At 44.2% G+C, this 9,477-nt stretch overlaps 1 protein-coding gene across 1 annotated transcript; it reads right to left on the bottom strand.

The window, feature by feature from the left end:
* Nucleotides 1–509: 509 nt before the first annotated feature.
* Nucleotides 510–6,646, bottom strand: LOC120712110 (phosphoenolpyruvate/phosphate translocator 2, chloroplastic-like). Its single transcript, XM_039997833.1, has 9 exons — nucleotides 6,131–6,646; nucleotides 5,031–5,153; nucleotides 4,793–4,945; nucleotides 4,611–4,696; nucleotides 3,446–3,530; nucleotides 3,176–3,301; nucleotides 2,990–3,058; nucleotides 957–1,086; nucleotides 510–860 (listed from the first exon to the last, which is right to left on the bottom strand). Exons 1-9 carry the CDS (start codon nucleotides 6,482–6,484, stop codon nucleotides 784–786), a joined length of 1,203 nt encoding a protein of 400 aa, XP_039853767.1. The 5' UTR covers nucleotides 6,485–6,646; the 3' UTR covers nucleotides 510–783.
* Between the last annotated feature and the right edge of the window lie 2,831 nt (nucleotides 6,647–9,477).

The following is a 9,477-nucleotide window of genomic DNA, read 5'->3' as shown; positions in this document are numbered from 1 at the left end:
ATGCTGAAAGGAGGTGGCGATAAGATAGCAAAACATGTTCCTGAAATATTGGAATTTTGTATAAATAAGTGTTTAGGACGTAGAACTACAAAATAGCATTTTATTTTATTTAGCCTGATTATGCTTTTTTTTCATCATTATCTGGACATCGTCACTTGATGGACTAAAAAATGGCCCTATCTCTGTCCCACCCGTTCAGCCCTCGTTTTGATTAATCCAGTGATTTTAAATCCGACGCCAATTTTAGCTAGTGATCTTTCTTGCTCGAGACAGGGCAGACGCACGCTTCATGTTGACGGAAGTTCGCATGGATAGCTAGTACACATTGACACTCTGTTCACAGGTAAAATTCCCAAGAGTTTAGTTGATTTTTCATTTCCCTATCAGTCACAGGAGGGGCAGTAGTTCCTCTGGAATGGAAAACTATGATTCCTTCAATTCCAAACGTATCCATTTTTTAAAATTTCCATTGGAATTCCTACAATCCAAACAGGCCCTACTCTTCATAATTCATAATGTGCAATTTACCTCATGTTCACGGAGGGAAAATGCTTGCTGCATGCTTAGCATTGTTTTGTGACTCGGGCGCCTATACTAAGCAATAATATTACTCTTGTTGAGACACCAAGGGAACATATATATAGATGCTATACAGCTCTTGTACTTCTACAGACACAAATTTCAAGAAAAACAATTTCTAAACTAAAATCAACACTTTCAAGGTGTGCTGCCATGATTTGACTCCATAAACACAAGAGAGAAAATAGAAAACATGGTTACTGTTTAAGCAGTCTTCGGCTTGGGCTTGAGTCTCTTCAGTTGTGAGTACAGGAAAACTCCTGCAAGTGCAATCGCGGTACCTACACACACAATGGAAAGCAATTAGCTGTGAGATAGCAGAGGAATGCAACCAATCAAAAGGAGAGAGAAACAAGTGCGAGCAGCAGCAAGGTTACCGAGGGAGTTGATAGGAGAAACAGGTGTCCTGAAGAACAGCACTGATGTTACAATGACCACGACACGCTTAACACAGTTGCCCACAGAATGAGTAACAGGAGACACCACGGCCAGAATCATGTACGACACCTTCAACAAAATCAAACGAGAAATAATGAGATACTAAAAACAGCCTCGGAACACGTGCATAAAGGAAATGAAAGAATACATCGAGGAACTAAATCTTAAAAGCCATTTTTTACTGGTCTTATTTTGGTGCATACTAGATTAGTATTAATGAACATTGAATACGTGAAGTTCCTATGGCATTATCAACTGGAACTCAGGAAACAATTTCAGAAAAAAATGAAACTATTCACTGGAAACTTATGAACGATTCTTGGAAAAAAAAGAACATGAGACATTCTCAAAACTACAACTGGCAGTGCCCAAATACAGTTCCCATTTTGAAATAGTGCCCCCCCCCCCCCCCCCCCCCCCCCCCCCAGAGTGAGGAACAGAGCTGTGGCAGATGCTCTCCATGAGCTGACTTTTTACAGACACAAGGGGTGCTCTCGGCTAGCATGGTCTAGCTGAATATCTGGAACTTTGGGAACAATGTCAAGCATTGCTCTTAACATTAGTGAAGACGTTCATCAACGGAGGTTTGTGTCCAATGGCATTTTCTCCACCAGGTCGGCTTACCGTGCATTCTTCATTGGTTCTACCTCGTTCGAGCCATGGAAGCGGATTTGGAAATCTTGGGCACCAGGCAAATGCAAGATCTTCATTTGGTTGGCTATCCGCAACAGATGCTGGACTGCAGACCGGCTACAGAAAAGAGGACTCCCTCCTCCAGCCCAATGCCCTCTATGTGACCAAAAAGGTGAAACAGTTCAACATCTCCTCACGTTTGTCTTTGCTAGACAATTTTGGTTTAACATCTTACAGCCCCTGAATCTAGCAAATTTGGTTCCTAGCCGCACTTCTTTGGCTGATTGATGGAAGAAGTCCTGGACAAAATTCCTAAACAACACAAGAAGGGTTTCAATTCCCTGGTTATCCTTGGAGCATGGATTCACTGAAGCACTGGAACGCTTGTGTTTTTGATGGATCTGCTCCCAATCTGCAGTATGGCCTCCAGGTTTTTAAAGATGAATTGCACATTTGACAGGCTGCAGGTGCAAAGGGACTTGCTGCCCTCGGTTTAGGCCAAGTGGTTCAGTAGTGTTAAGCCCTATGTGTGTTGGTGGTCAGGTCCTTTAGTTGCTTTTATTCTGTAATAGTTTGTTTTAACTTTGCTTCACCAGCTCCTTTCTGGTCCAAGGTGGGGCTTGGAGTTTTGTAATTGAACCATTTCTTCTTCTTAATACAAAGATAAGAAACAGTCCCAATCAAAATGGAAGTGTTTCATGAATACTATATAGTTCCCATTTCGAAACAGTCTCAATCAAAATGGCATCAAGCATAGTTTTTTTTTTATGTTTATAGAGCTTGCTCTGAAGGGGGCTTTCTAAGCCATATCCATAGGATGTAGTCTAAAACTGAACTAAATCCTGATAATTCTCAGATCAATTCTCCTCCAAGCAGATCATTAGCAACTTAATTTATATCGGCTACAAATGCAGCAGAGTTTGGATTCTAAGGCATAAAAGGCAATACTTGATGCCATTTGCAACTACTGCAAAGCTACATATGAGAAATAAAAACTCTATGGATTTGCAATCTGCCCACCTCTGAGCTTTGCATAATTTTTTTTTCTCACAGGAGAGCTGTGTGTCATTTCATTAAGAAAAGAGACTATTATGTACAGAGAAAGGGCTTAAAAACCTTCCCAAACACACCCAACCAACACAGACTAGGAGTGCAGGACTGCAGGGCAAGCAACCAGGAGAGCAGCTCATGGAGTGCAGAAGCACCAGCCATGCACCATAGGCTGCTCTCATTGGCCACCACTTTTGCATAAAATTAAAACACAAAATAGATAACAGACTGCAGTCTCGAACTCAAGATCAAATACATCACAGAGTAGATGAGTGACTTGATGACTAACCTGTTGATATGCGTGGAAACACAGTGCAGCAAGCAGAGACCTTGTAAGTACCTGGTTTGCATTCAGACCCTACAAACACATAAAGCCAGTCAGAATTTGCCTTCATGGTTCTGCAAAGTGAAATCTTTTCTCAATCTTTTTCTTTTTGCAAGCAATGGGATTTAAAGTGAACATTGTTACACTTACAGCAGATTGCAAGTATGTAGGAGTCATTTTGACGCCTTCTGTAAAGAAGGTAACAGGCGCCAATAGGAAAAAGGACATCACTGTAATGATAGAGAAGAGATTAATGTTGTCCAAAGATTCCTGGCCCTGCACAAAGGGGACATAGCAAGTGGATTAGGAATTAGAGATGGAAGTGTACAACTGCACAAGATGGACGTGACAAATAAAAGAATCCAATTCAAGTTCATAAATAAACCATATTTAAGACGCAAATCTAGACATTTTAGTTACCTCTTTCTTAACCATAAGCTTCTTGCTCAGTACATTACGAGATTGGAAGGTAACATTTGAAGCCATAGCACTCCAAAAGCCAGCCCTATTATCAAATAATTACCACCAAGCTAAATACTTCATAGCAGAACCCAAAGATACTAATAAAAAAGAATTCAAGAAATGACATGGCCATGTTTTTCAACTATACATAAGCTTTAAGAATGATTTTCATAAGGTATATGTTGCTGAGAAAACCAGTTTTTAGAACACTAGCTTCTTGAGTATTATTCGTTTATGCATTATGTCGCATCATAATTACTGTTTGAAATAATAAATTTCATTTACCATGAACAAGATCTAGATTCCACTCGATGTGTCAAGGGCGTCGAACCCTTGGGTAGCTGGACCTCGGCTACGTAGTTCGTAGCCGCGATCCGTCTTCTCCGGCGAGGTTGAACCCTCAGCCGCAGGCTTAGGTTGAGAGAACGAGAGAGGGGAGGTTGAGGATAATATCTTTCTTAATCCCTTAATTGTTCCGATTACAATAATATATGGCCAATGGCCCAAACTGAATGGAGAAAGACTCCTATAATTTAGGATCTAATTTGGCAACTAACGCTAACCTTCCTTCTCAGTCACTCGCTGTGACCGCGCCTTCCTAGCGAGCGCCCTCTGCGCGTATCGTGCGTTCGGCGTCGCGGTGCACATCTCGGGCCCGTCGGCGCCTGGTGTAGGTGCGCCCGACCATGACACGATGTCACTATTATTGATGCCAATATTATTTTCCTCTTTCTTTTCCCCTTTTTTTTGCTGGTTCATGTTGAGTTTCAACTCTAGCCTACCCCAACTGGGATTCAAAGGCTTCTGTTGTTGTTATAATAAAATTGCATTTATCCGGTTAAGTATTTCCTGTTAGCACTTGTAGATACTTTAGCTCACAATTTGCTAGATGACGTATCATAATATGAATAAAGCATAGTTATAATTTTGTAAGGAACATACTAAAGCTAAATACATCAGTAAGAGAGTAACCATAATTATGTCCACGCACACCAACATATAATATAATATAAAAGAGAAACACAATGACATGAAAAGCGCGTAAGGCATTTGACAGAAGCTCTTATCCTCTATAGTTAAGTTTAGGTACACTTGGATCCAAATGATAGTGATTGTTACATACCAGTTAAAGGATGCCTCAGTAAGAGATGCCAATGCTACACCACCAACAATTGGAAGAAGAGATAATCCTACCCAAACAGTAGGTAACTGCCATGCCATTCAGTATAAGAAGATAAATGAATTTCAAAGTTCAAAACCTGTAGAGTAGCTTGCGTAAAATTTGTACAGGGACAAAAAAGTTACCTCGCCAAGGAAAATTGCAGAAAGAACAACAGAAAAGAAAGGTTCCATAGCCTTGATGGTATGTGTAAATGACACCGCAACCTTCCCAAGGCTCATGTTGGTGAAAAGATTGCCCATAGTATGGACAATAGCCAGAGGTAGGATGGCCACAAGCTGAAAAAAAAAAGGGAACCAAATTTTAATGCTGATCCAAATGATGAATAGCCTAAAGTTCGTAACACAAATCAAAAGTGTCTACCTGTGCTCCAGAAATCTTTGGTCTCTTCAGAATACCAGAGATCCACATAAAAACAGCAACTGCAGCTCCAACAGCAAATTGAACTTCTGTAATGTTTATGGGGTACGGGAAAACCTTGAGAACCTGTCATACAGTAACAACAAGAAAAAGTTCCAGTTTATCTTCATGGATATCGACAAATCTAGTATTCTGAGCAAAAAGAAACACTCTAAGCTAGCAATCACAATACATTGAATATCAGTTCTGCATGCTCAATAAAAACATATATGGGGAAGAATGATTTTTACATTGCAACATTTTTTTCCCAACAACATTCTTTACAAATGCCAGTATTGAAGCCAGGGCTGAGTAAACTAGCAGATTAATGAGAGGAATTGAAAAAACATTTATTCAGCAAAGTGGCCGCTATGACAATTAGAAATGTGGACAGTGGTCAATAGGCCAGACTGTTGGAAGCATGTCTGAACAAGGTCAACATAGTTTTCAGACAAATATAATCTTATAAATCCAATCTAAATTGAACATATGCAAGGCCCTCATAGGTAACCTTGCATGAGACGAAAAACACCAAATCATGGTAGTATTAGCAGTAAACATCTGCACACCAGAAGCAGAAAAGAATCTCTACTTTCTCGAAATACTGTTAACAACACTTGTCCATTTATGCACTAAGAGGGCCAAAAAGACAAAAGAGTGATCCAAAATCACAATCCATTTCTACACTTCGATAGCAACAAAATACCACTTATGGCAAACATCGTCATCCTACAGAGATAAACCCGGAATTCAATACTAAACAATCAAAACCAATAGTTTTGCGGAGCAAAGAGTGCGAGATTCAAAACGGTGAATCAAATGAAACATGACCCAAAGAACTACTCCATATCAGAATGGGCGCCTCATGCACCAACCAATCGTCTAGATTTGCCCAGCAATTGATGCGGGAATCCACTCATTCATACAAAACAGCATCAGTCCGCACCCAAACAGGACAGCTGTTTAGCCGCAATCTCGGCCAACCAATTACTATCCCATCATATCAACAACGCTCGCCCACCCAAGTTCACGGCATCGTAATTGGTCCACTTCCACTCACTCACCTGCTTGTTATAGATGTTGAAGTAGATGTTGAAGAGATACCAGAGGCCGAAGAACGCGCCGAGCTGCAGCGTCTTGAGGAACCCGCCGCCTTCCTCCTCCGCCTTCCCGGCCTTCCCGACCGCGCCGCACGCCACTGGCCGCTGGTGGGCCTTGCCCTCCCGGTCCGTCGAGACCGGCAGCAGGCCGTGCCCGAGGCCGCGCGGGCCCACGGCGCCGCATCTGGTCGAGGCGGCAGCGGCGACGGCGCCGGCGGAGGATACGCGGAGCGGGCGGGCCGGGAGGAGCGGCCGGGTAGGGCTGCGGCCCACCAGCGGCCGGGCGGGGCACGGCCGGAAGGCCGCGGCGTTCTGCATCCCGAGAAGGCTCTAGAACCTTCGCGAGAGCGTTGAGGGGGGGCGGCCGGCGCCGGAGCCGAGAGCACTGGAGCGGTTGAGGTGGCGGGCGGACGGGCACGAGGTGAGGGGATGGCGCGCGGGGGTCTGGAGAGATTTTAGCAGCGCGTTCCAGGGGATTGGGGGTAGCTGTTCCACTGACGTGTGGGGCCGCGAGATGGCTCAGCTGCTCGGAGGCGGAGAGATGAGACCGGTCGAAATTGAGCGGCAAAGAGGGCCGCGCGTATCGAAGGGGATTGGGGGTGGGTGGACCGTGGAGCAGAGGGGGGTCACTTTCGCTGGGTGATGAATCAGGCCAAGAAAACTTTTTTTTTGCGAACGAACAGGCCAAGAAAACTTTGGCCATGCTTGGGTGCTGCCCATATCCAGCCAGACCATGCTTGTTGCGGCGCCGGAAGAAAATGAGGCCGCTAGCTGTTCGGTTGATTTGTAGAACGAGGCAGCCATAGCTTTTTTATGGAAAGAGTAGGCCTCTTGAGCTTAGCTCTTCACAAAATAGAAGAAAAAAAAAAGAGTAGGATAAGGAGAGCAAGCTGGGCAGCAGCTTGGGGAGAGGGACCTACGTTTACGAAAAAGGTTAACGACGTGCATTCTGAGTTGCATTTTTTTTATAGTTTGACTGAGTTGCATATTTGGGATAAGAGGTGCTGAAGGACCCTACGATGAATTGGATAAAAAAACCTAGAAAAATTGGGAACAGAACCGATGTCTTATGCGCCTTTGTTGTGTGCGGTTGGAGTTATTACTCGGACAAAAAGAAATTTACTGGATATAAACTATAAAGGGCTCGGGGCGATTCGGTGAAGGAGGTTCTGCAAGCAGTTAACACATTAACAATTCCGGAGGGTCGGAACAATACCACTATTGTTTTGATCCAAAAGGTAGCTAATCTTGATAAGGTATCTCAATTTCGAACGGTATCCCAAAAGTACGTATTGTCACACATACGCACATTTAATTAGTTCGCACAACATGCCAATATAACGTGAAACGACCCGGGTTTTCGAACGAACAACCCAAATCTCTGTATCGTCGTGATAGTTCCTGAATCAGTAGTTATCACATATAGAGCTCATTTCAGACAGTAAATCAGTTCATACTTACTTAAAAGAGGTTCAAACATGGATTTAATTAATACAAAATCCAGAGGATCTGCAGTACGAATTTATTACAAGCCCACTGGGCTAAGCTGGAACAAACAGAAAATGGAAGCGGTAGCTGGTCTTCAGTCCTTCCTTCATCTCGAACTTCATCTCCACAGGCAGCACTTGAGCGTAGCACAGGCTTCTAAGCTTCAATCGTACCATCTGTCGTTGTTGGTGTCGAACTCCTGATCGGATCCTGCATCTTGCCAAACTATCCCCAAGGATGGAATAGGTTCACGTCACCATCCGTATGAAGCTTTTAAGTGGATGCAAAGGTATAAAAAGTAGCCAAGGATAGGCTGAGGTTTCCTATACAAACACAAGTATATATACATCTACACACATCCATAATCATGTCTCTTACTCATCCCAGGTCGGTGCAGGAACTCCCTCTCCCTGCACCTCATCTGACTCCACAGGGAAAAGTGGACTAGAGGGAGATAAAAAGCTGGGTTTACTACTCTAGATGAAGTAACAGAAGAATAGGAAATGTACATGATCGAGTACGCGGCTATACGTATAGATTTCACCCTACAGGAGTTGTACACCTGTACCCACTCGCCCCGAATCCAGCCAGGAGCGACCCGACTTTCTCCGAGACACTAGAACAAGACTATCCGCTATGGCACCATTCCTGTCTCCCCAGGTTGGGATGCAACCCCCTCGTGGTTGGGGCGCCCTGGAGTTGTGTGGCTTTGCCCCTGCCATCCGATGTTATACCAAGTGCCCATGCTCCTCCCGCGTCGGGCCTCCCCCGCACTACCCTACTCTTGACAGGTCTGGTGACGCGCATAGCTAGCTCGGACCGGATCCACCATCACAGTGGGTAAGTGGCGTGTACGAAAAGTCCTACCAACCTCAGATACCACATATGTCCATAAGAGCTGGGGCAAGCACTACTCGCAGTCCTCCGCAGTGGTCCAGCAAAGGCACCGTAACTGGTCTCGCCGCTCCTTGGGCACCCATAACAGGTATCGCCCCTCCTTCTCTTCCCGCACCCGCACAGGTGCTCTCCAGAATGTGCCCAATACACATTCCCGGCCAATAGCTTGCTCCCGCTAAAAGCCCTATCTCTGGCTCCTCACAAAGTGGGTCTCAAACATGCAAGACTATCATAACATGGCATTCCCATACCCATTCACTCTCATAGTAGACAAAGCATTCAAGAATCCATCAAGGAGTCATAGGGTACAAGGAATAGGGTATATATAAGTAGGGCGTGCAGGCTTATGTCACATACACACAAGTAGAGCAATAGCAATTCTAGCAAGCAATGCCTAATCGGAATTCAAATCATAGATGGGCGTGAACCTAAGTGCTCCTCGTAGAACTTCTGAGACTCCTGGTAGTCCTGGTCGTCGGTCTTCTCTTCAGCAACAGGACGTATTCGTAATTACAGATTACTATAGGGGCCAAAGTGCAAAAATACACAAAACTACTCAAATAAAATCCAACTCACAACAAAACTTACTCTAACGCATAGATCATGATTTTAGAAGAATTATGAAACCGGTTTCATAATTTTTGGAGCTCTGGTTGATTTATTATGAATTTTGGAAGCTTGAAACAATTTCTGAAATTAATAAAAAGTTTTTGGAAAAAGAAAAACACACAGGCTGACACGTGGCAGCACCAAAGAGTGCCACGTGCCCTGCTGATGTCAGCATGACGTCAGCACGGGTCCGCCAAATGCTGATGTCATGAAGGCCTTTGATGACGTCAGTGTTGACCTGGTCAATGTTGACCAAGTCAACGGTCAAACTGGGTCCACGTCCAGTGGGGTCCACATGTCAGCGGTACCGAGTCACT

Source organism: Panicum virgatum, chromosome 6K (genome assembly GCF_016808335.1).
Source record: "Panicum virgatum strain AP13 chromosome 6K, P.virgatum_v5, whole genome shotgun sequence".
In the NCBI taxonomy this organism is placed as follows: domain Eukaryota; kingdom Viridiplantae; phylum Streptophyta; class Magnoliopsida; order Poales; family Poaceae; genus Panicum; species Panicum virgatum.
The sequence above is the reverse complement of the archived record's forward strand: the minus strand, read 5'-3'. Positions and strand labels throughout refer to the sequence as shown.

What these genes read in the sequence shown, in the direction of transcription:
- LOC120712110 (XM_039997833.1), bottom strand. Translation starts at nt 6,484, where the DNA reads ATGCAGAACGCCGCGGCCTTCCGGCCGTGCCCCGCCCGGCCGCTGGTG. An exon ending in CTGCAATTTTCCTTGGCGAG is followed by an intron (nt 4,697 to 4,792) that starts GTAACTTTTTTG and finishes ATGGCATGGCAG; the next exon opens with TTACCTACTGTTTGGGTAGG. An exon ending in AGCTTATGGTTAAGAAAGAG is followed by an intron (nt 3,302 to 3,445) that starts GTAACTAAAATG and finishes CCCTTTGTGCAG; the next exon opens with GGCCAGGAATCTTTGGACAA.